At 44.2% G+C, this 26950-nt stretch overlaps 1 protein-coding gene across 4 annotated transcripts in view; it reads right to left on the minus strand.

The window, feature by feature from the left end:
- The window catches only part of VIT (vitrin), a 119252-nt gene that overhangs the window by 69223 nt on the left and 23079 nt on the right, over nt 1–26950 (minus strand). For all 4 annotated transcript variants that reach the window (XM_008254544.4, XM_008254546.4, XM_008254543.4 and 1 more), the window contains exons 3-4: nt 18204–18269; nt 1621–1777 (exon numbers count right to left, since the gene is read on the minus strand). In XM_008254544.4, coding sequence (XP_008252766.2) covers nt 1621–1777; nt 18204–18269 — 223 coding nt within the window. The remainder of the gene's footprint in view (nt 1–1620; nt 1778–18203; nt 18270–26950) is intronic.

Below are 26950 nucleotides of genomic sequence, written 5' to 3' on the forward strand. Positions count from 1 at the left end.
TAGCAGGGATCTGGAGTTGGGAGGGAGCTGGGAATCAAACCCAGGCTTTCCAGTACGGGCTTCAGACAAGCCAACTAGCATCTTCACCACTGCACCAGATGTCTGCCTTGATTACTTGTTGTTTTGGATTACAGTCGGTGAGATCAGATTTACTCTTGTGGTTCTGATCCTCCTAGGAAACACGGAAGGCAGTGGTTAGGAGAACAGGTGCTGCAGTCAGCTGGACTTGGCTTTGAGTCCCTGCTCCAATACTATGTAATACTGTGGCTATAGAGAAGCTATTCAACCTTGTTTCGTTTTAGAGATATGCATAATGGGGCTGGCTTTGTAGCACAACAGGTTAAGTAACTGCTTGTGACACCAGCATCCTATATTGGCCCATTGGTTTGAGTCCCAGCTGCTCTACTTCTGATCAGTTTACTGCTAATGCAATGGGACGGCAGTTAAAGATGACCCAAGTGCTTGGGCCCTTACTAAGTGGGAAACCAGCATGAAGTTCTAGCTATTTGGGAAGTCAACCAACACATGGAAGATCTCTCTCTCTCTCTCTCTGTCTCTTTCCCTTTTGCTCTGTTAGTCTGCCTTTCAAATAAATAAAACTTTTAAAAGATATGTGCAGCCGGTGCCACGGCTCAATAGGCTAATCCTCTGCCTGAGGCGCCAGCACACCGGGTTCTAGTCCCGGTCAGGGTGCCAGATTCTGTCCCGGTTGCCCCTCTTCCAGGCCAGCTCTCTGCTGTGGCCAGGGAGTGCAGTGGAGGATGGCCCAAGTGCTTGGGCCCTGCACCCCATGGGAGACCAGGAGAAGTACCTGGCTCCTGGCTTTGGATCAGTGCGGTGCACCGGCTGCAGCGCGCCGGCCGCGGCGGCCATTGGAGGGTGAACCAACGGCAAAGGAAGACCTTTCTCTCTCTCTCTCTCACTGTCCACTCTGCCTGTCAAAAAAAAAAAAAAAAAAGTGCATAACAGTTGTAAATACAGCATGGGGGAATTGTGAGGATTCAATACAATAACCACACAACAGAAGCCAAGAGCTTTGCACATGCAGTCGCCTTACTACCAAAGCTATTAAGTAGACATGCAGTTCTCAATGTTTTTACTACAAACATAAACAAACTAGGCCTGAGGCTTCTGAGAAGGTCACTTTTACCTCTGCTCATGTAGGCAGTGACTAAGTCCAAAGCATGTCATACCTGCTGCCCTCCTTCCTGGATCCCAGACTAGCTGCTGGCCAAGCCGTGCCACCTGTCACCCTCCTCACCTTCCCTTTGTCTCCAGGCCATCACCATAGCTGTGAGATAGGTTCCTTTCTCTGAACTTCAGGGGCTCCCTTGGTTACACCTCTACTCATTCAGCTTTGCATCATTAAGAACTGTGGTTTCCTGGTTGTGAACATGAAGAATAAAATCCTTTCCCCTCCCTGTGAAAATGTAACAGAAGTCTCTCATTCTTTCTTACTCCCAGCTTCTGGGTCACCCCTACGGGGTAGGGTTATCAAATACAATGCAGCCTGCTTAGTTAAATTTGTACAATTTTGCTTGCTAAATACAGAGACCCTGCACAGAGTGCTCCCTGCCAGCACCCTGATTGCTAGTTTTTAAGCAGCTCCGAGCTACCCACCTGTGCACTGCTGCACCGCACACGCTGGAGTAGGATGCATAGATGTCCGTGCCATAAACGTGGTATTTGGGGTCCTGGCAGCCTGCTGGGCATTTCACAATGAACTCGGGATTGATTATCTTTCCAGCTTTGACATCACAGTTGATCTGAGGCACAGCTGGGAATATAAGATGAGGTCAAAATTACACCTTGCTATATCAGCTTAGATATGAGGTGACTCCATTAGGTCACGACTGTCCATTTACTTAATCTCTAAAAGTCAGAGCTCAGGCTGACCCCACATCTTGTCCATATAATGAAAGCAAAGCTATAATTACGACATTCCTCAGATCAAGTGAACAACAGTGGCCAGCCATTGCATTTAACCTGCTGAGGGCAAAAACAAAAGGCTAATTCCTGTGCTTATGTAGACAATTAATTAAAGAAGAGAATTCTGGGAAATGAACTACCACCAGGGACCAGACATGGAATCTTGAGTCAGTGGCAGGAGAGTACTGGCTTTTGAGATGCTCTGCAGCCAGCCCAGGAAAAGAGAAAACTCTCAACCAGCCAAAGGAGGAAGGGAAATTAGTCCAGGAAGGGCAGACAAGGGGATCCTGGGCCTTGGATCTGAGGGACTGGAACAGGTTGGCCTGCTGGCCTGAGGCTCCATGTTGGAGCCTGGTGGGAGTGTGTGGATGGATAGGGCCAGGGCCAAAAGGCAGGATGGGGGATGTGGGATGCAATGGGAAGACTTTGGATGCAGGGACATATGGTGAATGTGACCTTTGGTTTGGTCCTACAGATTCCTCTGGATCCAGATCTGGGGTCACCCCAGGAAGTGATCTTTGCTCACCTGGCCCACAGTTGGTGGAAAGCTAAGCAGGCAGGGGCAGTACATTCACAGTGCCCTCCCTATCTTTGGGCCTCATCCCTGCTACCCAGGCTGGTGGTCTCCAGCGGGGAGGTTTGCCTGGGCATGAGGTGGAGCAGATGCCCTGGTGACAGAAACGGGGCAGAGCTGTTGCATCCTTGCAAAGCCCTTCCCTCAAAAACTTCTGAGTGAGGAGGTCACATAGGTCTCCTGGTGCCCTTGAAGCTGGCAGTGTGTTCACTGCTGGGTCCCTCTTCTGTAAAGGACTCTCAAATGTGAGCAGTCCAAAGAGTAAGGAGGGAGGCAGGTATTTGGCACAGGGGTTCACACACCTCTTGGAACACCAGTATCCCATATTGGAGTGCTTGGGTTTGAGTTCTGGGTCTGCTGCTGATTTCAGCTTCCTATTAATGCATACTTTGAGAGGCAGCAGGTGATGGTTCCAGTACTTGGTCCTTGCCACCCATGTGGGAGACCGGAATTGATTTTCTGGCTCTGGTCATTGCATTTGGGAAGTGAATCAGTGGGTGGAAGCTGTCTGTCTCTACCTTTCAAATAAACAAAATACATAAAAAAGCTAAGAAAAAAAGTGAATGGGCTCAGGAGGCATCTGGAAACCACCCAAAGGGGGGAGATGGCTGGCAGAAATGGGTCACTTGGCCATGAGGCAAAAGATAGCTTAATTCGTAAGTAGAGCAGTTGTGTGCTATGATCTAGAGGGCTGAGCTAGCACTTAAAGGATAGACTTTCTATAGAAGCAAATTTTGCCAAGTACTTTCTAGGAACTGAAGTTGCCCTTGAAGAAATGGGCTGCCTTGTAAAGCAGTGAATGGCTGTTAGTGGAAGTGGACATGAGAGGAGATTTCTACATTGGGTGGGAGGTAGAAATAAAACCCCACCCTGTGCTAAGAGTCTGTGATTACATGCCTGGATCCAGGAGCTCTGCCAGCCCACCCACCCTCTAACTCAGTTACTGAGATGGCCTCAGAGTTGTTAATAACTTCCAGCTGTATCCAGAAAGCGCATTCTTTCCTTAACCCTTAGGTACCTGCATGAGCAGAGCTTAATTTCATTCAGTAAGGAGAGGGACGTGAAGTTAGGACTCCTGCTCTTTTCTTAAACACCCTTCCCGACCCTCTTTGTCACTCAGGGCTGGGCCAGCCTGGAGCTCCTCCTGCTAACGACCGGGCTGAGTCTGAGCGCAATTTGTGGTCTACACTAAGAAGTGGAGCACCATGCTTAAAATAGCTTTGGGTCTCCCCACCAAAGGTTGCCTCCTCACCAAGGTTATTATTATTATTTTATCATCCATTCTTATAAACTCTGATGCTCAAGGCTGTGCTTACTATTGCCAATCTCATTACTTTTTTTTTTTTTTTAAGACTTTTCTTGGCTGACGATTCCAAAATAGTGTCTCAAGTGAGTTAATTGAGCCGTGGGTATAACTGAATGTGTTGAACTCTCTTACCTTTCCCCAGATTCCTTCTCTACTTCCAATGCATCTCCTCCCTTAAAAAAAGATTTCTTCTTCATGGTTTTTAGATTTTCAAAACGGGAGGTGACAAGTTGTAGGAACCGGGATCACATTTTGATGTGACCTTGGCACTGTGAAATTTTAGATCTCCTGGCAGCCCAGCAGAATGTTTGGGGTTGAGTGAAAGAAGCTATGTTTGGAAGCTTATTGTATGAATACGACAAAACAATCAAACTTATTGAAAGACTACAGGGTGCACCAGGGCATACAGTAGGGTTTTCTGTGAGATAGTTGGTTTAAAAGACAAGAGAAAATGTCATATGGGAACATTTTGTTTCTTGCTAATCAACGCTCCCCTGCCCCCTTCATTAATGAATATTTGTTTTGTGGGTTTTTGTTTTTGTTGTCTTTTTTTTTAAATAAAGGGCTGGGAAATATTTCAAATAAGATCTACTTTTTCTGTACCCCCACTGGATTGGCACAATTGATGGATTAAGTCGTTAATTTGTCCCATGGGTGTATGTGGTGTGTGTGTGTATGTGTGTGTGTGTGAAATGAACCACATATGCTCATGTGTTTTGGGAAAAACAAGGAGCAATGGAAAAGTGTGGCTAAAGATCAAATATTTTTGAGATTTTTATAGAAAATTAAACTGGAGAGAAGGAACTAATTAACTTTTGCAAAGCAGTGGCCCAAATCACTGGAAAATGCAATGTCTACAACCGGACAGCAAAAACCCATTTGCATCTTTCTGGCAACTCTTTTACTCTTTTTTTTTTTTAAAGATTTATTTATTTATTTGAAAGTCAGAATTACATAGAGAGAGGAGAGGCAGAGAGAGAGGTCTTCCAACCACTGGCTCACTCTCCAATTGGCTGCAACGGCCAGAGCTGCGCCAATCCCAAGCCAGGAGCCAGGAGCTTCCTCCGGGTCTCCCACGTAGGTGTGGGGGCCCAAGGACTTGAGCCATCCTCTACTGCTTTCCCAGAGCATAGCAGAGAGCATGATCGGAAGAGGAGCAGCCGGGACTAGAACCGGTGCCCATATGGGATTCTGGCGCTTCAGGCCAGGGCTTTAACCCACTGCACCACAGCACTTGGCCCGCAACTATTCTTTTTTTATTTTTTATTTAGTAAATATAAATTTCCAAAGTACAGTTTATGGATTACAATGGCTCCCCCCCCATAATTTCCCTCCCACTCGCACCCCTCCCATCTCCCACTCCCTCTCCCATTCCATTCACATCAAGATTCATTGTCAATTATCTTTATATACAGAAGATCGATTTAGTATATATTAAGTGAAGATTTCATCAGTTTGCACCCACACAGAAACACAAAGTGTAAAATACTGTTTCAGTACTAGTTATAGCATTACTTCACATTGGACAACACATTAAGGACAGATCCCACATGAGAAGTAAGTACACAGTGACTCCTGTTGTTGACTATTCAATTTGACACTCTTGTTTATGGCGTCAGTAATCTCCCTAGGCTCTAGTCATGGGTTTCCAAGGCTATGGAAGCCTTTTGAGTTCGCTGACTTCGATCTTATTCCGACAGGGTCATAGTCAAAGGGGAAGTTCTCTCCTCCCTTCAGAGAAAGGTACCTCCTTCTTTGATGGCCCCATTCTTTCCACTGGGATCTCACTCGCAGAGATCTTTCATTTAGGTCTTCTCCTTTTTTTTTTTTCCCCCAGAGTGTCTTGGCTTTCCATGCCTAAAATACTCTCATGGGCTCTTCAGCCAGATTCGAATGCCTTAAGGGCTGATTCTGAGGCCAGAGTGCTATTTAGGACATCTGCCATTCTATGAGTCTGCTGTGTATCCCACTTCCCATGATGGATCATTCTCTCCCTTTTTGATTCTATCAGTTAATATTAGCAGACATTAGTCTTGTTTGTGTGATCCCTTTGACTCTTAGACCTGTCAGTGTGATCAATTGTGAACTGAAATTGTTCACTTGGACTAGTGAAATGGTATTGGTACATGCTACCTTGATGGGATTGTATTGGAATCCCCTGGCACGTTTCTAACTCCACCATTTGGGGCAAGTCTGATTGAGCATGTCCCAAATTGTACATCTCCTCCCTCTCTTATTCCCACTCTTATATTTAACAGGGATCACTTTTCAGTTTAAATTTATACACCTAAGAATAATTGTGTGTTAATTACAGAGTTCAACCAATAGTACTAGAACAAAAAAAAATACTAAAATGGATAAAGTATTACATTGTACATCAACAGTCAGGACAAGAGCTGATCAAGTCACTGTTTCTCATAGTGTCCATTTTCCTTCAACAGGTTTCCCTTTTGGTGCTCAGTTAGTTGTTGCCGATCAGGGAGAACATATGATATTTGTCCCTTTGGGACTGGCTTAATTCACTCAGCATGATGTTTTCCAGATTCCTCCATCTTGTTGCAAATGACCAGATTTCATTGTTTTTGACTGCTGTATAGTATTCTATAGAGTACATGTCCCATAATTTCTTTATCCAGTCTACTGTTGATGGGCATTTGGGTTGATTTCAGGTCTTAGCTATTGTGAATTGAGCTGCAATAAACATTAATGTGCAGACAGCTTTTTTGTTTGCCAATTTAATTTTCCTTTGGGTAAAGCAACTCTTCACTAAGTATCTGGAAACCATGGCTTATTCTTCCCAGTATTCACCCAGGTATGTGTGAAGTAGCCTCTTTTCCTGTAGCTGGCAAAGAATCTTCCACAGATCCACTTACAGCCCAAATGAAATGAGTTATCTTTTCATTCTCCCCCCTTTTTTTCTTTTAAAGATTTATTTATTTATTTGAAAGTCAGAGTTACACAGAGAGAGAGGGAGGTCCTCTATCCGCTGTTTCACTACCCAAATGGCCTCAATGGCCAGAGTTGCGGCGATCTGAAGCCAGGAGCCAGGAGTTTCTCCCGGGTCTCCCACACAGATGCATGGGCCCGAGGACTTGGGTCATCTTCCACTGCTTTCCCAGGCCATAGCACAGAGCTGGATCAGAAGTGGAACAGCTGGGACTCAAACCAGAACCCATATGGGATGCTGGCACTACAGGAGGAAGCTTTGCCTACTTTGCCACAGCACTGGCCCCTCCCCTGAGTGTTGTTGAATATTTAATGCTTACTGCTTAGATTTTCCTTTTTTCATTCTTTTGTTGTTTAGATTCGTTTTCGTATCTCCCTCTTTCCCTTCTTCTCTGGAAATTAGACATTCTCAAGAGGATAAACCAAAATTAAGGCAGCTCAGGACACATCTTGGATCTGAAGGAAGTAGGCAGACACTGGGCAAATGCCCAAGTAGGGAGTTAGAGAATGCTGTGTCTCACAAATAAGTGAGAATTTATTTGTAAATCCTCAGAAGTTTACTCTCAGAAGGCCTTTGTGAAAATAAGACCAATGTCTTGTTCATTCCTTCCTAAGTGTATGGTGAGGGTGGCAGTGAGGGAAATGCCGTGTTCACATCATGGGGATCTGGGAGCCCAGGTCTGCCCCGGTGGGCCCTTCGTGCAGAACAGGCAGCGGCCTCTGCTCTGCTTCTGCCTTTGTGCCCGCACCTGCTCCCTGTGTGATTCCTTAGGGTTACTTGCCTTCTCTTGGTTATTTTATGTCAGAGGTCACGTTAGCAAAGTCTCAGACTCTGCCAAGATTCTTCCCAGAGGCCCTGGGAACCAGCCACAGGGTAAAGAGAGCCACCTGCAAACCAGACGTAGGAACCATGGCATTGACCGTCAGCACTGGTCACTGCTATATGGCTGTCACAGGGTTCCTGGGCAAACGGTCTTGTCTCAGAATGGAAAGCTGGGATTGTCCGGGCTACTATTTTCATACAAAGTTAGAATCTTAGAGGCAGAGTTGCAAATGTTTCAAAAAAGGGTTTGGTTCTCCTGGCTGGGCTGATAGCCCTAACTATTGGGAGAGATGTCACATATGATAAGCCAATTATATGTCTGCCAAATCAAGCTGTGTAGTCCTAATTTTACCATTCATCTTTTCAGTGATCCCAGGCAAGCCACAGTGATTCTGGAAATCAAGTTTCCTTATCAATTAGATTGGGCCTTTGTAAAGTTAGCCATGAGGTTGTTAAAAATTATTATAATACGGCTGGCGCCATGGCTCACTAGGCTAATCCTCTGCCTGTGGCGCTGGCACACCAGGTTCTAGTCCTGGTCGGGGCGCCGGATTCTGTCCCGGTTGCCCCTCTTCCAGGCCAGCTCTCTGCTGTGGCCTGGGAGTGTAGTGGAGGATGGCCCAAGTGCTTGGGCCCTGCACCCCATGGGAGACCAGGAGAAGCACCTGGCTCCTGCCTTCGGATCAGCGCTGTGTACCGGCCACAGCGTGCTGGCCTCAGCGGCCATTGGAGGGTGAACCAACGGCAAAGGCAGACCTTTCTCTCTGTCTCTCTCTCTCACTGTCCACTCTGCCTGTCAAAAAAAAAAAATTATAATACAAAAGCAATGGAAAGTTTGATATTAACTTGATTTTATTGGACTGTGCTATTCAATGAGAGTAAATCTTAAATTTAAGAGAATTGTGCAAAAAATAGTTTAACAAAATACAAATGACCATTTATTTGAATATGAATGTGCCCTCCTTGATCCTTGAAGTTCCATGAAGAGGTCATCTTAACTCTTGCTTTGTAGTGACTTCTTTTTAGTGACAAATCATTCATTTTTTTTTTGTTTAAATAGTTTTTGATCTCATTGAGTTCTTGTTAAATCAATAGTTTTTTGTTGGTTTTATGGAAAATTCCAGAAATTCTTAAGGCCTTTTCATAATCCTGCATAAGCAGAACTTCTGGGCTTGTCAGTTCACTTCCCTGATACTTCTAAATACGTATAGTCTTATGCGTTTGTCTTATACAATTTCTCATACCTGGAAACAGTTTCATCTGTCTAATTGACTACTACTTTTTCAAGGTCCAGTTCCATATGCATTCATCTATTAGAATATAAACTCCAAAAGGTCGGGGATGTTTGTCTGTTTTGTTCACTGCTGTTTAATAGAATGTGTGGTGAATGAGTGAAAGGATGGATTAAACCCATCCACCAGAAACTCCTGCTACTTTTATTTCTCAATCTGCCATTTCACTCTACCTCTACCTTGGTCTGAGTCACAGATGTTTCCCATCTGATGTCAACAGGGAGCCTTCTGTCTTTCCTTCTTCCTTCCATGCTCGCCGTGCCCTGCACCTCTGTGGCTCCAATCCTTTCTCCACTGAGAAGCTAGTGTGATATTTCAACAAATGGTATCAGATTTCATGATTCTTCTACTCAATACTGCTTATTGATATCTTAGTGCTCTTGGAATAAAAAGTCCAGGCTCCTTAAGAGGGTCTGTAAGGTCATAAAGCATCTGTCTTCCTCACTTTCACGACTGTTTCATGGATATTGAGAAGCTGCCAGCCAGCAACGGCCTGGGAGAAGCACCTTCTAGGCAAAAGGAAGAGCCAGGGCAAAAACTTGGATGTGAAAGTGGGCTTGGCAGTTTGAAGAACGTAAAGGAGGCCAGTGAGTGAAGGGAAGAGAGGTACTAATGAGATCTGTGGGGCTAACAGGGATCACATCATGGAGGGACCAGAATGTAGAGTTCCCTCTGACCAGTACATGAACAGGTGTTTTCCCTGGAACCCTTTGCAGGCCTGTAACTATTATTCAGAAGAAATGTCTTGACAAGCCCCAAGTTTCCAAGGGCCTGTGTGTGTGAGGCAAGCTGAAGTCTCTGTGGAATGGGCTTATGTTATGGGAGAGAGGGGGTGAGAATGGAGTGAGATGCTGGTGGGAGATCCTGCATCCCATGAGGTGTCTCCCTCTGTTGATGTGGAGAATTGATAGTAAAGGGTCCAAAATATGACAAAATGTCAGGTGCCAGGGAATTTCTTGTGGGACCCAGTATAGGAACTGAGCCACAAGGCATGTCAGGACAGGAGGGCCAAGACAACTTAGGAGTGGCCAGATAGATAAAGTCATGGGAAAGGAAATCTCAGATCCTCCGGAAGTCACTGGGAGGGATCCAGACATTTGAATAGTTGTAGAGTTGGGTTTTGCCCATATTTAATCTGATGTCTTAGGAACACTGGGGACAGACTGACACTGGGATAATATCCTCTAGACTATGGAATCATCACTTTGGTCACTGGTGAGGCTGGATTTGAACCCCAGTATGTCTGAAATCAGTGCTGTACCATACTTATATCTGAGCCAAACCTTGCCATGAAAATGTGAAGGCTTGGGAATAAAAGAAATCTCTGCCTTGATGGTAAAAGATTTCTTAAGAATCTATCTAAGCAACAGTTGGGGGAAAACAGGGCATGCAATGGAAATAGTTGCCTAAAGACCAATCTAGTAAAAGTTACTTGTCTCAACTGAGAACTCCAAGCTCAATGTTAAGCACTTCAGAAAGTGTAAAATATTGGTCCTTCTGATCTAAGTTTTAGCAAGAGTTGAGAGAATACCTTCATCCACACTCCATGGCAGGACAGTAATGAGGTAGTAACTGGATGACAGAGAGTAACCCACCTCTGACAACACAGCTTTTCAGCAGCCACAGAAGTTTGTGTCTCTAAAACTAACCTATTTTATTTTACATGGGTCCCTAATGTGCATCTTTGACTTGATCCTTAAAACTCTAAAAAACATATCGTCCCCATTTTCCAGAGAAGTAAGTTGACTTGCTCAAACTCAAGAGCCAAGTGAGTGGTGGAGCCACAACTTGAATTTAGGCCTTCCGGCTATAAATCTGAAGTGTTGCCAGCTCCGCCTCCTAGTTGGTTGCATAATGGAAGAGAATGAGTTAAAGTGCTGCTTCTCTAATCTTACAGGGCTTTTCTGAACTGGAAGATCACTGCTATCATTGGAATATGATTTGTCCCCTGAACTCGTGTGGGAGTTTAAACCCCAAAGCCATAAGTTAATGGTATTAAGAGGGTAGAAATGTAATCTGACTCTGGGGTTTAGAGGTGGGGTCTTTGGGAAGCGATTAAATTAGGTTAGGTCATTAGGGTGGAGCCCCCATGATTGAATGCTGGTGGCTTTTATAAGGGGAGGGAAAGAGACCACACAGACACAGAAACACATGTGCACTCCTGCTGTGAGGTGATGCAGTTCAGGAGAGCCTTTGCCAAAGTCTGTGTCATGCTGTTGGACTTTGACTCTCTAGAACCGTGAGCTAAAATAAGCCTCTTTTTCTTTCATTTTTTAAAGTAAGGTTAGTTTGCTTCAGGTATTTTGTTATAGTTATGAAAAGCTGAACAAAGCATTTGCTGACAACCAATGGTAGGTAAATGCAGAATATGTCAGAAGTATGTGTGTGTGTGTGTCTGAGAGAGAGAGAGAAGGAGAGAGAGAGAATGCATCTGTGCATTTATCTCAAATACACACAAGGCAACTCTTCTAGTGTAATAATTTCCCCTGTTTTTTTCCTTTTACTTCTGAATATTGCCCCAATAGAGTTAACTCAACTGAAAATCTTCAACACGGAGCCAGTGTGCCTTCCTTCTCATCTGTCTGTCAGAAGGAGGGCTAGAGAGTTAATCCTCTTCCTTTCTCATGATCTGAGAAAGGGCACACACACCAATCTGTATGGAGGAAGCACTGGTGTTGGTCCCAGGTGTTTAAGAAGGGAGCAAACACTGGAGATTACTTACAAGTTGCAACACGCGAACCTTCCCAAGAAGCTGTGTGCATGTTATAGCAAATCCCACAACTACAGAGCTGTGTTTTTCTTCATCAGTATCCAAGGCATTAACTAACCAAGTCCCAGAACTATGACCTCCTCATGCCCAAGGCAGTGCGTCCAGGAATCATCCATCCTTTCAAGGTTGATTGCAAAAATTTTTCCATGAGTAATAATTATTAAGGTTAAGTTATTGGAGAGAAATGCGGGAAGTAAAGGTTGTACATTTCACCCCAAGGTAAGTCTATTTCAACAAAGTCCAATGTAATGGAAATATTTCAGAATGTAGCTTCATTGCCTATGGAAAATGTCTCCTCATTTATTTTGCTGATTGTTGTCTTCATCATATACATTTCCTGTTAAAACTCCCAGGAGTCCTCATCCCCCAATAAATGGTGAGGGGAAAAAAACATTTTCTGACCGGCATAGCCTGGTGGGTCCTAACCCACTTCCAGCTGCATTAACAGTTACTCTGCAACACTTAACTGGACCATGCCACCCGCTGTTTCTGACCTCATTCTCCACTTGTTCCCTGAGATCCTGGACTCAGGCCACCTAGAAAACCCTCCCACCTACCTCTGCCTGTAAAATTCAACTTATTTTTCGTGTATTGTCGTGAAGCTAGTGTGAATCCTGTGATAGACTCCTTATGTTTCCTCATGTAGTATTTATCACATTTTGCTTACAATGGTTTTTCTTGTTGCTCATTTGTCTGTCTATCCATCCAGCAAGTATCCAATGAGCACTAATTATATATTCACAATGCTTTTGGACTTGCTGGGAAAACATTGTTTAAAAAACTGTAAAACAATATGTAGTTGCTGCTTGATGGAGGTAGTGCAGTGCACATAGGAGAAATCTAACCTAATTTTGTGTGTTTTGGGAGAAGGAGTTGGGTGTAGAAAAGTTTCTTTCTGTCCTGTTTATTTTGTCTGAAACTATATGGGTTACTTACTGAAGTCCTAGACTTTTGGGGGGCAGGTAGCCAGTAACATGTTGTGTGGAGCCAACCATCACGGCTCTCATGTGTGTGATGCTAATCTCACCTGATGCCGTTTTGGACAAAGACTTCTGGGGCTCTTCTGGAACTTCTTTATGGTAGAAGAGCCATTGATGAGATTTTACAACTTGAAACTTTGCACAACTTTCCAACTAGCAAGACCTTCTCCAGGCAGAGATTGTGTTAGTCTTTGGTGAACATGATGTATGTGGAAACACATGATATGTTTATTGCAGAGTGGACTGATAGTCTCTGTTGAGGAGTAGGTCTTTTTGAATGTGTAACTTAAGCATCAATGAAGTTAATCCTTAAAATTCACCGAGTACTGTGATTACCTATGGAGAAGCACATGACGAACTTGAGTCCTTCATTCGTTATTTGTAGCCTTGAGCGATCAAGAAAAATGCAGCCACATTTTGGCAATTTGTTAGAAACTCTTGAGTAGTAGGTTTGTGCTGACTAAACACTGATGTGCCTCTGGGGAAGGTTAGAGCTGTGGCTCCAAAGATATCAAGAAAATGAAATAAAGTGATAAGACCCTCCTTAGCACAGAAAGGTCAATTTCTTTGTGGGCGATATAGCAGATGAATTGGTTGTTTTTAACGCGTGTTTATTCCCCTCCTTCTTTGAGAGGATTCAGATCTTTCAGGTCAAAGGTTGATGGAGAGAAAATGATTTTCCAAGTCTGGAGCGGGTGGGTAGTTCCCCTGACAGCTGCCTTGGGGAGCGTCACCTTGCAGCAGCAGGCTGCTGTGACCCACGGGGGGCGGCGTCTTTGGTATGGGCTTCCCCACTCTGCCAAGGTCTCATCATCCAGGAAAGAGTGCGATGCCCACCTCTCATGAACTCACAGATTTGGACACTGAGCCTCTCAGAGGGCCTCCTGAATTTTCTATATCCCATAAGCCTTCTGGGGAGGGGGAAGCCCCAATAATTGTGGAATTTGAATTCCACCCCTACCCCAGGAAATTGGCAGATGAAACTTCATTTGGTTTGGAAAATAATATCATACTTATGGTAGAATAAAATTATTCAGTTGCATTTTGAATAAACTACAACTGTACACATGAAAGCAAAATGGCAGTGTGGAATGAACTATATGGGGAGTAGAGCAGTGAGAATCTGCCAACTGTTTTCAACTTTGCTTTCCGCCTTTGTAAAACCTCCATACATGGGGCCGGCGCTGTGGCGTGGCAGGTAAAGCTGCTGTCTGCAGTGCTGGCATCCCACATAGGCACTGCTTTGAGTCCTGGCTGCTTCTCTTCCAATCCAGCTCTCTGGTATGGTCTGGGAAAGCAGTAGAAGATGACCCAAGTTCTTGGGTGCCTGCGCCCATGTGGAAGACCCAGAAGAAACTCTTGGCTTCTGGCTTTGGATAGGCCCAGCTCCAGCCATGGTGGCCATTTGGGGAGTGAGTGAACCAGTGGATGGAAGACTTTCTCTCTCTCTCTGCAACTCTGCCTTTCAAATAAATAAATAAATAAATAAATAAATACACCCAAAAATCAAAAGCTCTCCATGCTGGCAGGCATTGTGGTGTGGTAAGAACATCCCATGTTGGAGTCCTGTTCCAGTTCCAGCTACTCTGCTTCTGAGCAGCTTCCTGCTAAGGCAGTAGCAGGTGAATCAAGTGCTTGAGTTCCTACTGGTCTCCCATGGGGTGCAGGGCCCAAGCACTTGGGCCATCCTCCACTGCGCTCCCGGGCCACAACAGAGAGCTGGACTGGAAGAGGGGCAACCGGGACAGGATCCGGCGCCCCAACCGGGACTAGAACCTGGGGTGCTGGTGCAGCAGGCGGAGGATTAGCCTAGTGAGCTGTGGCGCCGGCTTGAGATTTCTTTAGATCCTTGCTTTCTTAAGTTTACTTTCTGGTTGAAACTGCTCAGTGTACGATAGGTTCCAACTCTAAGGGTGCAATGACCAGGCGCTCTGTTCAGTGAAGAGGAGTGGCCCATTGCTTCCCCACTGTGGAGTGCGTTCTTGCAAATCTCAGGCTGATAGAAAGCCGGCCTTTTGACTTCGCAGTGCAAAGTCCAGGACCTTGTGATCCTTGGACTTGTAAAGAGTGACTTCTAGAATGAGCTTAGGGGTCTGCAGGTGTAGAGAGACAGCCACAGGTGCATCATTTATCTCTCAGAACTGGTAATGGTTCTGTCTTCCACTTTGCTGGATAAATTTGCGTGAACTTCTGTTGCAGGTGTTGTTGCTGTCACTGTCACGCTACTTATACAGGTATAGGAACCTGGGATGCTTCTAACAAACGGTGTCCTCCGTCTTCTCTCATATGTTGGTGCTTTTTTGTGCTATAACCATTTTACTCTTCTCTCAGAACAGTACTTCTGTCATAAGAATATACTCCTGTCAGCCCAAGGTTGATGTAGTTAGATTCTCCCAGGCATTTTGGGTCAGGGCTGAGAGACACGGTCTTGGGTGGGTGGTGGGGATGCGGTGGGGGTGTTTCCTACCATCTTTGTATACAGGTGCCGTCCCAGGGGCTTCCAGTGATGCTTCCCACCTTGGATCCTGCAAGCTACTCTGTGTCCTGCCCAAATCCCCTTTTTTATTTAAGAAAATTGGCTTTGGGCCGGCGCCGCGGCTCACTAGGCTAATTCTCTGCCTGTGACGCCGGCACCCCGGGTTCTAGTCCCGGTCAGGGCGCCGGATTCTGTCCCTGTTGCTCCTCTTCCAGTCCAGCTCTCTTCTGTAGCCCAGGAAGGCAGTTCAAGATGGCCCAAGTGCTTGGGCCCTGCACCCCATGGGAGACCAGGAGAAGCACCCAGCTCCTGCCTTCGGATCGGCACAGTGCGCCGGCTGTAGCAGCCATTTGGGGGGTGAACCAACGGCAAAAGGAAGACCTTTCTCTCTCTCTCTCTCTCACTGTCTAACTCTGCCTGTCAAAAAAATAATAAAAATAGAATTGGCTTTTTTTTTTTTTTTTGACAGGTAGAGTTATAGACAGTGAGAGAGACAGAGAGAAAGGTCTTCCTTCCATTGGTTCACTCCCCAAATGGCTGCCATAGTCGGCGCGCTGTGCCAGATCCGAAGCCAGGAGCAGGGTGCTTCCTCCTGGTCTCCCATGGGGTGCAGGGCCCAAGCACTTGGGCCATCCTCCACTGCACTCCCTGGCCACAGCAGAGAGCTGGCCTGGAAGAGGGGCAACCAGGACAGAATCCAGCACCCCGACCGGGACTAGAACCCGGTATGCCGGCGCCGCAAGGCGGAGGATTAGCCTAGTGAGCCACAGTGCTGGCCTGGCTTTGGGTTTTTGCTAACAGCAAGCAAAATAACTTGTACTGAGATATTTCCCATTGCCCTCATGCTAAATTCTGAATTCTTGAACTTGGTGGTAGTGTCTTCTCTCTCTCTCCTCTTTCTTCCTCAACACATTCGTCTCCTGCCCTGTATTTCAGCCTTATTGCACTACTTCTTAGTTCTTTCTACTCTCGAGGCCTTGTGCGTGATGTGTCCTTCCTGCCTGTGGACACTTCTCCTTCCATCATGGCTCGGCCGGTCCCTGTTTGGCCTGCAGGGATCCATGGTGTCATTTCCTCCGGAAGCCCTTGAAGAGACACGGCTTCTTTTCCTCACTCTTGGCCTATCTCTGGCTCCCCTTGTCCTAACACGTACGCCAACGCTGTAACTGCCTGTTGGCTTGTCTTGCTCCCCCCGCCCCTAGATTGTGAGCTCTGTAAGGGAAAATTGCGACTGGATTACTATTGTATCTCCGAGTCCAACACAGTGCCTGCGTACTCGCGGGCATCCGGTAAAGTTTGTCAAGTGAATGACGTGCCTGTGTTGCCATCATTCACCTTCCCCAGCGGACTGGCAATATGGAATAGAAAAAAAGAAGATTCTCTTGTCCTCCAAGTGCAGATGATGATTAGGGAACACTCCTAAGGTCAAGAATCAGGTATGTATGCCTTCATTGTCTCTTTGTTCCTTAGTTAATGATTGTGCCAGAGTTTCTAATTACAGAAAAGACCTCCTGCCTTTATTGATTTGAATGTGCTGCGTCACGAGGGAGGGTTTGAGAGTAAGGCTGGAAGGTAGCATATCGGAAATTTAATCCATCAGAGATCTCAGAGAGGTTTGCCCTTGGGTCATTTAGCACAGACGTTCCTAGTCGCTGAAAACTGTTGTCATGGTAATCATGGACCGTTCATGATTTCTGTACAGAGTTAATGAAGATACTGGAAACAGCCCAAGGGAATTCCTACTTGGGCGTGCATTTGTCTCCATATTAACCCAATCATTGTTTTGAACACACATCTGCCCCAGGGCTGATTCTTTTGGCTCTAGTTCCTGACAGGAATAAATAAACAACTGATTCCTTTTTAGTGTTCCAGCCTAGGAGGCTGTGGATGGCTGCCCTTTTGGTCTCATTTCAACAGGAAATCCCACATGGAAGGTTTAAAGCAGCAGACGAATAAAGGGCGGTTGTGTAAAGCAAATCTCTTTCTTTTATTTCAAATTATTCATGTTGCTGATTTCAAGGCCTCTCGACTTAATACCTATAAAGAAGTTTCAACTGTGGAGCACAGGACGTTGTTTGTATCTAAATCCTTTCTTTTATGGTCCTTTATAAACATACCTTAACTTAAGCCTCCATCAAGCCTACAGATCTGCATCTAGATCTCCCCTTGTGCTCACGATATTTGAGAGTGAGATTTTCCATCTGTGTCCCGTCTTGCTATTTACTTCCCCATATCCATTCTTTGTTGCTAATGGAATTCTTTTCTTTTGTGCAGCATGTGGATGGGTGAAATGAAGACATTTCCACTCTCCTGTACTGTTGGTTAAGTAGAAGTGGTCTATTTAACTGTCTGGGTATATCTTTAGAGGGAGGGACTATGTGCCCTTGCTCATCACTTCCTGCTGACTAAACTGTGGTTGTGATGGATGGGGCCAGGGCAGCCATTTTGGACAATGAGTTGGGAGCCATATTGAGAATGGCTGAATTATAAGACAGAAGTTTGGGTCCTGCAAGATTGTGAATCTCCCATAAAAGCCCTGACTGACTCTGTTTATAGTGGAGAAAAAGAGACTTCTATGTTATATAATGGACAATTATTTTGGATTTTCTGTATGTAATCTTAACTAGTGTATTACCCAAAAGTGAAACTTATTTTTTCTCTTTCTACTGATGGGTGTGAAATCTCCTAAGCATCTGTGTGAAATTTATCTTCTGATCTCAGTGAATTCTAGAACGTGAGGCAGGTTTACTGGACATTTGTATGACAGAATTGTGGGGTATATGAATTGAGACAAAATTTCGATGGCAGGGGAATATCTGGTCCAGCCTAGCTCAGGGGCACAGTGTTGCTTGCTCTTTGTAGTCAAACTTCCCTGGTGCTGTGGAACCACCACCTTTACCATATACTCAGGATGCTCTCAAAGGCTTTTTGGAATAAAGGGGTGTAATGAGGAAGTCTCATCACTGGAGTGCAAACACTTGAGATAAAGACAAAAACACAACAAGACAAAGCAAATATCTACCTTCTGAATTATCCGAAACAAGTACAACAACCCTCCACGTGGAAGACACAACCTGATACCAGTGAGGAATGAAAATTTTACTTACTGAACTTGGGCCTTTTAATCTTCTTTGCCATTTCTTTATTTGAATGTATTCCAGTCACCAGTAAAACTACATGAAGAAAATAAAAAATCCAATCAATTTATTTCACCTTTTCTCTCTTTTATCCCTTATATTTACTTTGAGTATCCATAAAATATTCTTACTGGTGGCATTAATTTTCCCTATGTATTAAGATTGAGGAGGTCATATATATGTAGTCTGTATAACTCTTTGTAGCCGCTGCTGAGAGCTGCTTTCCAAAATATCTCTTGAATACTTTTCCTTTAAATTTTTTAAAATTTTGTTTATTTGAGAGAGAGGGGGAGACAGAGAGAGAAAGAGCTATCCCATTTATTGGCTCACTCCAAAAGTGGCAATGGCTGGTGCTGGGCTGGGCTGAAGCCAGGAGTCAGGAATTCCATCCGGGTCTCCCACATGAGAGGCAGGGCCCAAAGTACTTGGGCCATCTTCTGCCCATTTCTCAGGGGGTTAGCAGGGAGCTGGACTGGAAGCAGAGTGGCCAGACTAGTGTTCCCATATGGGACGTCAACCTTACACGTGGTAGCTTGACCTGGTGTATCACAACGTTGGCTCCATGCTGTCCTGCAAGGTGAGCCTGGAGAAGGCCACTGATTTTCCTGGCCCTAGGAGAGGCACCCAGTACCTCCTTGTGTCCTGTCCTCTTTTCCACAGTTGGTTTGCACATGGCCACTTTCCCACAGGGAACTGTAGGGATTGTGTGTGTGTGTGTGTGTGTGTGTGTGGATGGAGGGATATGTGGAAAGCCTCAGATGAGAGGCTGCCCAGGGAAGGAAGACACAAAGGGAGGAGTGGGGAGCCCCGTCACAGGAGTGACCTGAGCATCTCCTTGGTGGTCTACTTGAGTGGTTCTGGTTCTGTGCCCAGTTGAGACCAAGTGCAGGTGGATGGGCTTCCTCCTCAGACACAAGAGCAGAGCCTCAAACAGTACTTGGGCATAGCTGGTTTTCAGGAGGTGTGTTTCCAAGTGAAGAATGGGGAAGTCTTCATCTTTTTAATTTCAAGTCATATTACCAGTTCCTCTTCAAGTGCATAAGATGAAGTTGAGCCTTGTGTTTTTAAAAAGTAATGCTGGCTATTTTTCTTCTTATTACAAAAGTAATACATGTTCTCTTCTTATTACAAAAATAATACATGTTCTCTTATTACAAAAGTAATATTACAAAAGTAGTGTATCACAAAAAATAATACAAGTAGAAAATATAAAGGCCACACAAAACAGTGCAAGAAATATTGATGAACACAAGAGTAGAATACTTTCTAGACTTTTTCTACATGTGTATATGTGTTCACATGGATCCTTTTTTAAAAAGAAATTTTTATTTATTTGAAAGGCACAGTGCAAAAGAGAGAAAGAGAGAGAGAAAGAGGGAAAGAGAGAAAGATCTTCCATCTGCTAGCTCACTCCCCAAATAGCCACAATAGTCAGGCCTGGGCCAGGCTGAAGCTAGGAGCCTGGAACTCCATTTGGGTCTCCCACGTAGATGGCAGCGACTCAAGTCCTAGTGCCATTTTGTGCTGCCTCCCAAGGGCATCAACAGGAAGGTAGACGGGAAAGCACAGAGTATCTACAACTCAAGCCATACACGCTGGTACAGGATGTGGACATCCCAAGCTCTGACTTAACCCCTGTACCACAATGCTTATGCACACAGAGGCTTTGAGCCAGACATTTGATCATGTTCATACTGTTGACAATGTTTTCTCACTTCTATTTTACTTAAGTGTATATTCCAACACTTTTTCTTGTCATTAAATGTTCTTTTCACCATAGTTTTAACTGCCTTCAAAGCATTACATTCTCTGGATGCATTTTAGCTAGTCCTCCACTTACTATAAATAGCTTCAACTTTGCACAGATCTATTATTATTTCTTTTTTTATAAAAGATTTATTTATTTTTTATTTGAAAGGAAGAGTTACAGAGAGAGAAAAAGAGAAAGACAGACAGAGAGACAAATCAATCTCTCATCTGCTGGTTCACTCCCCAAATTGCCATAACAATTGGCAGCCAGGAGCCAGGAGCTTCTTCTGGGTCTCCCACATGGGTGCAGGGGCCCAAGAACTTGGGCCATTTTCTGCTGGTTTCCCAGGTGCATTAGCAGGGAGCTGGATGGGAAGTGGAGCAGCCAGGACTTGAACTGGTGCCCATGTGGGATGCCAGCATCACAGGCTGGCGTCACAGTGCGGGCCCCCATTATTGTTTCTTTAAAATAAATTTCCAAATGGAATTTCTTGTCTAATATTTGCACCTATTTAGAATTTTGATACATCTTTGAAAATGTTTATAGCAATTTTTTATTTGCCATGTATGAAAATGCTGACTACTGTATAACTGTGCTAAGTCCACCAGTAGACAGAAAAGCAGTTTTTCCTTTTAAAATGTTAGTCAGTCCTTTCTTCTGCCCTCCCCCCCAGGTGTTCTTCCACTTCACCCGCCCAAAGGTGGCACTGCTTTCCCTTCAATCAGCCAGTTTTGTGAGAAACTCACTATTTGGGTGCAGTCGGGACTCTGAACATTGAGCATGGGGAAAGAGCGCATTCAACATGGGCTTTGGGGGCCAGCATGTTTCCCGGAGGTAAAGTCAGTGCCTGTGCATCCCATGTGAGCGCAGTGTCAAGTCCCAGCTGCTCTAGTGTGGTCCATCTCCCTGCTAATGCACCTGCGAAAGCAGCAGATGAAGGCCCAAGTGCTTGGGTCCTTGCACACTTGCAGAAGACCTGGACAGAATTCCAGGCTCCTGGCTCCTGCCCAGACCAACCCTGGCCTTTGTGGCTATTTGGGAAGTGAACCAGTGGATGGAAGATCGGTTTCTCTCTCTTCTCTTCCCTCCCTCTCTCTGTAATCTTGCCTTCCAAATAAATAAATCTTAAAGGAATGCATGCTAAAAAAAAAATAGGCTTTTGACTTCCAAGTTAATGTGTTTGTTTTTCAAGAGGCCATAAGTACTCAATTCAGTATAGACTTAAGAGTTCTTGAATGGGAACCTTTTTTGAAGGAAAAGAGTCAGTGCCATCAAGTATTTAAGAAAACTTTTTAAGAGATTTATTTTTTCTTTTTTAAAATTTAAAATTACAATTTACTTCTTCAGGAAATGTAAAAGTGACAAGATAGTGTATAATAAAAAATGTAGTATTACAACATCTGGACCTCGCATGGATACAGGGACCCAAGCACTCAGGCCATCATCTGCTGCTTTCCCAGGTGCATTAGCAGGAAGCTGAATCAGAAGCAGAGCAGCTGGGGCTTGAACTACACTCATATGGGATGCACAGGCTGTGACTTAACCTGCAGTGTCACAACACTGGCCCCCAAAAGTCTATTTCAAATGCTCTATTTCCACATGCTCAATGTTCAAGATATGCATTAAAATTATATAGCATGTTAATTAAAAATTTAGAGAAATGATTTATGAAATGTCTAGTAGTGTCCAAGATTTTAACAGACTAAGAAAATGTTTTCTTTTCTAGCTGCTATAGACTGAATGTTTGTGTCCCCCAAATCCATATGTTGAAATCCTAACACCCAAGGTGGTGTAGGAGCTGGGGCCTTTGGCAGATGTCTGTGTTCTGAGGGCAGAGCTTTCGTGAATGGAGTTAGTGCTTTACTTAAAGAGACCCCAGATAGCTGCTGTCTTCTGTCATGTAAGGACACGGTGAGAAGACGGCTGTCCGTGAACCAGGAATAGGCCTTCACCAGACACTGAATCTGCCAGCCCTTTGATCTTGGACGCCCCAGGTCCCAGAACTGTGAGAAATACACCTTTGTTAATTATAGGCCTCCCAGTCTATGGCAGTTTGTGACAGCTGCCCAAAGATCCAGACCCTGGCTAATCTGTGCCAGTGATGCGGCCACTCAGTTTTCCCCAGTCTTGACTCCTAGCCTTAGCTGAGGCCTGGGCAGTTGACATACCACGTCCTACAAGAAGAGAAACACAAAAGGGAACTGAGTGAGACCCAAAGTCCAGCCAAGTAGAATGAAGGCAGACATTTTTTAGGTGTTGTTTACTTCTGGGGTTTGGGTGGGTATGAGCGTCTTGGAGGTCTAATTTTTATAGTAGTCTCTGTGTCATTTAACTTAGTACAAAGACCGCATTTTCGTTTTATATGCAAAAATAAATATAATCCTAGAATATTTTTTAGAACAATTGCCAAATAAATATATATATATAAAAGACGTGAATAGAGGGAGTAAGTGAAATAATAAATTTTGTAGTGAAATGTTGGGGGGAAAATCAGATACCGCCCTTCTGGACCTGGGTGTCTGTGGCCAGTGGTTTGTGAGTCCTATCATTAGGACTATAAATATTGCAGTGAGACCACCCCGTCACTGGTGTTTGCTTGCCCAGGACCCTCCAGGCTGAAAGCATGCAGACTTGGATGCAGTTTTACTGCAGTGGTTAATAAGGTCGTCATTTTCGGTGGCACACACAGGCTGTCCCCTCAGCTTGGGTGCTTGTTCATTAAAATGCCCCAGAAACCGCTCCTCAGGGGCAGGGCTGGTCAGCAAGGTCTGCAGATGTGCCCTGGAGCAAGGCTGCAGCCCTCAACAGCAACATCGCTCTTGCAACACTGCAAATGGCGAATTGCATGAACTTGAGTGAGAAAAAAAATCAGTCTTATGTTTATTTTCCTAGGAAGTGTGACAGAGCACTGGGATGGATGGCTTGATGCTCACTGCAAAGTATGAATCAAGGACAGGTCTGAAAGCCGGTCCCTCCCATAAGAGAAGTGAATTATCTAGGCCATTAGTATCTAGAAGCTTTGGTGACGTTAGTGTAGGATCCCAAGTTTTAAGGCCATAGTTTATCAACTCTGCACAATGCTTCACTCAGTCTTTTAAAATCCATGGTTCCAGTTTTGAATAACAAGATCTATTCTTTCTTCTGCAGTGTTTATAATTTCAAAGCAAATTAAATATTAAGATTAGTTTTCAAATAAAAAGTTTTTCCCATTTCATTCTCTCTCTTCATTAGTGTGACAATCATTTAAGATATCTGAGATGTAATTAGTTTCAAAATCTAATTAAAAATTGATCAGACTCATAATTTACAGGTAGGAAAAATGCAAATGGATAAACTTGAAATGTTCAAACTCATTAATGATAAAAATGCATCTAAAGCAAAATGAGAGACATTTCTCAGGATCATGTCAGTGAGTGTGGAACACAAGATTGCACTTAATCCTGGCAGGGATTTGGGATTACTGTATTTCTGCGCACTGTAGATGAATTCAAAGCAGGTGGAGCTGTTCTAGACAACAACTTGGTATAATGTTTTGAGAGCCTTAGCAACATGTATATCCTTCAACCAAAAAAAAAATATACCTATAGGAATATATCCCATTATAAGAAGACATATGGAAGAAGATTTATGTAAAAAATGCTCATTACAGCATTTCTAATGGCAATCTGGAAATAATGAAATATTATAAATATCCCAATAAGAGAGGAAACTTAAGCATCTATTACAAATGATATGTAGAAGATTTTAAAATTACCTGTGCTTAGCTCTAACCTAAAGAATTATTCTAACAAAGTTAAAATATATGCAAAGAGAAATAACCAAACAATATGCCAATATGTTATGCCAATGGTAGAATTATGATTTTTCTTTTGTATATTTTCCCTACTTACGTATTTCTTACATATAAAATATATATTTTTATAGCTATTTTTTTAGTATAGGTGGAAAAAACAATATAATTATTTTTAACTTGGTCATACTGAAATCCTATAGACATAATAATGAAAATATTTTATAAAATTATTGGTATGATTAATCTGTGTTCATGTTTTCCACTCAGTCATGAATTATAATCAGAATCCATCTACTTTCAATAAAAGACTTGAGCACCTAATCAATGATAGAATCAGTAAGTACTGACCAGTTTTTATGTGCCTAGAACTTTTATAGAAATGTCTCAATCCAGTCCATAAACTTCTTGTGAGATCTTATTATAGCTCCTCAATATAACAGCACAGGTAGTGTCCACAGTCCCTTCCTGAAAACTGATCTAAAAAGCAGAACATTCTAAAATAGTCCAAATTTTCCCAATGCTTCAGTTTGGGATTATATACTCATGGAAACATTTAACATCAAATAAATCAGAGCTTCAAAGCAAATATAGGACAGTTTATTCTCAACCACGGTATAAATCATCAAGTGAGGCTTCAAATCATAAAGTATTAAAAATGGGGAGAGCATCAGAGGTCTGCTTTGTGCTGTCATGACAGAAGACCAGAGATTGATTTCTTTTTTTAAGATTTATTTATTTATTTGGAGGTCAGAGTTACAGAGAGAGAGAGAGAGAAAGAGAGAGAGAGAGAGGTCTTCCATCTGCTGGTTCACCCTCCAATTGGCTGCAATGGCAGGAGCTGTGCCAATCTGAAGCCAGGAGCCAGGAGCCTCCTCCAGGTCTCCCATGCGAGTGCAGGGGCCCAAAGACTTGTGCCATCTTCTACTGCTTTCCCAGGCTACAGCAGAGAGCTGGATTGGAAGAGGAGCAGCCGGGTCTCGAACAAGCGCCCATATGGGATGCCGGCACTGCAGGCCAGGGCATTAACCCACTGTGCCACAGCGCTGGCCCCCACAGAGACTGATTTCTTACAGCTCTGGAGACTGAGAGGTAAGGATGAGGGTGAGGGCCTTCTTGCTGCATCATCCCATGGCAGAAGGTAGGAGGGCAAGAGAACACGTGTGAGCTGAGGGAAGGGGGCTGACCTCCATTTGGTCAGGACCCACTGATGCCATAACTAATCCTCCACCAGGATGATGGTCTTCATCCACTCATCTCTGAGAGAGTCCACTGCTCAGTTCTGTTCTCCCAGGGATTCAGTTTCCAACATAGGAACTTTGGGGGGACACATTCTAATCACAGCAGAGATGTTCCCTTTATTTTGTAGAAAGGAAACCAATGTCAAGGTTAACACCTTGGCTAACGCTGCAGTTATTTAGGGACAGAAGTTGGAATCAGAATGCTGGTTTGCCAGCTATGGTCTTAGCCTCTCTGTTTACTCCATCCCCTTCCTGGTGCACATTGATTACACATGGACTTCAGTGACGGTGGCAGCAGGAACCTCTACCCTATCAGATGTTTAAACAAGTCTAAAACAAACTTGTGCGAGCTCTTGTATAGCTGAATTAAATACTTATTGATGTTGATTTGGAGAGCTTTGAGGGGGATTATTGGATGGCTCTGGTACCTTAAAAATCCAGCAAAGTGGGGCAGGCACTGTGGTGTAGTGGGTAAAACTACCACTTGCAGTGCTGGCATCCCATAAGGGTGCCAGTTTGAGTCCTAGTTGTTCCACTTCCAATCCAGCTCTCTGCTATGGCCTGGGAAAGCAGTAGAAGATGGCCCAAGTCCTTGGGCCCCTGCACCTGCTTGGGAGACCTGGAGGAAGCTCCTGGCTCCTGGCTTCAGATCAGCTCAACTCTAGCCATTGTGGTATTTGGGGAGTAACCAGCAAAGACTTTTCTCTCTCTCTTTCTCTCCCACTGGCTCTGCCTCTCTGTAACTCTAATTTTCAAGTAAATAAATAAATCTTAAAAAAAAAGACAACAAAAGTCTCTAAAAAAATCCAGCAAAGCTACATACAATAATTTATTTAGCCATATTTATTTAGTGCCTGAGAGATGTGCTGAGCAGGGGAGATTCAGCAGTGAACAAGACACAGCCCCTCAATGAGGTTACAGTTTTGGGGGTACAAGACAATGATGAGGCAAACACGATGCTGCTATGATGAGAATAGATGCAGGGCACCCAGGGAGTTTAGAGTTGGCCTGGTCAAGTGGGTCACAGAGCAAAGTCTCCTGGAGGACCAGCAGGGTTTGTGAGGATGTGACAGTTTGCAAGTGAGCGAAAGGGCATTCCAGGAAAGGTAGCAACATGTTCAAAGGATGGGGATGAGAAACGATGTGGCCATCAGGGAGAAGAGAAGTTCATTGCCAGGTTACATCCCATGGTGAGAGGTGAGGGCAGGGTAGGACAGCAGGGGCCTTACCAGGAACATCTCACAAGCAAGGCATCAGAGGAAACTATTGGCTCCACTGAAAGGTAAAACACTGGGGAGTTTTAAGTCCAGAGAGCAGTGATCAGACAGGGGCTTTGGAGAATACAGTGGAGAGAAGTTAGAACACCAAGGAGTTAGGGCAGGGCTGCTGCCGCGCTACCGGAGGAGATGTCATAGGGTCCTTCATGAATCAGCTCTCGGTGGAGAAGCATGCCCGGGAGGCAGACCTCTGAGGACTTGGCAAATTTCAACAGGAAGGGCCTTTATGGTTTTCATTATTAGAGCAACCTCCTATTTTTCCTCATCTTTATTAAGGTATAATTAACAAATAGAAGTTACGGGGTACAACCTGATGTTTTGATATAGGTATACATTGTGAAATGATTGCTTCCAGTTAATTAACATATCTGTTACTTCATACACTTTTTGGGGTGAGAATTTTGCAGATCTGCTCTTAGCAGAGTACTATAAACAACGGTCACCACACTCTGCATTAGGTTCCAAGAGCGTGATCCTTTTCTAACTGACCAAGACCTTCCCCTTTCCCTCAGAGCCCAGGCCCTGGCAACCAGTACTCTACTCTCTGCTTCTGAGTTTGACTTTTTATTAAAAAAAAAAAAAAGATTTTATTTACTTGAAAGAGAGAGAAAAGAGACAAAGGGAGAAGGAGGTCTTCCATCTGCTGGCTCTCTTCCCAA

The sequence above is a fragment of the Oryctolagus cuniculus genome, chromosome 2 (genome assembly GCF_964237555.1).
Source record: "Oryctolagus cuniculus chromosome 2, mOryCun1.1, whole genome shotgun sequence".
Lineage (NCBI taxonomy): Eukaryota > Metazoa > Chordata > Mammalia > Lagomorpha > Leporidae > Oryctolagus > Oryctolagus cuniculus.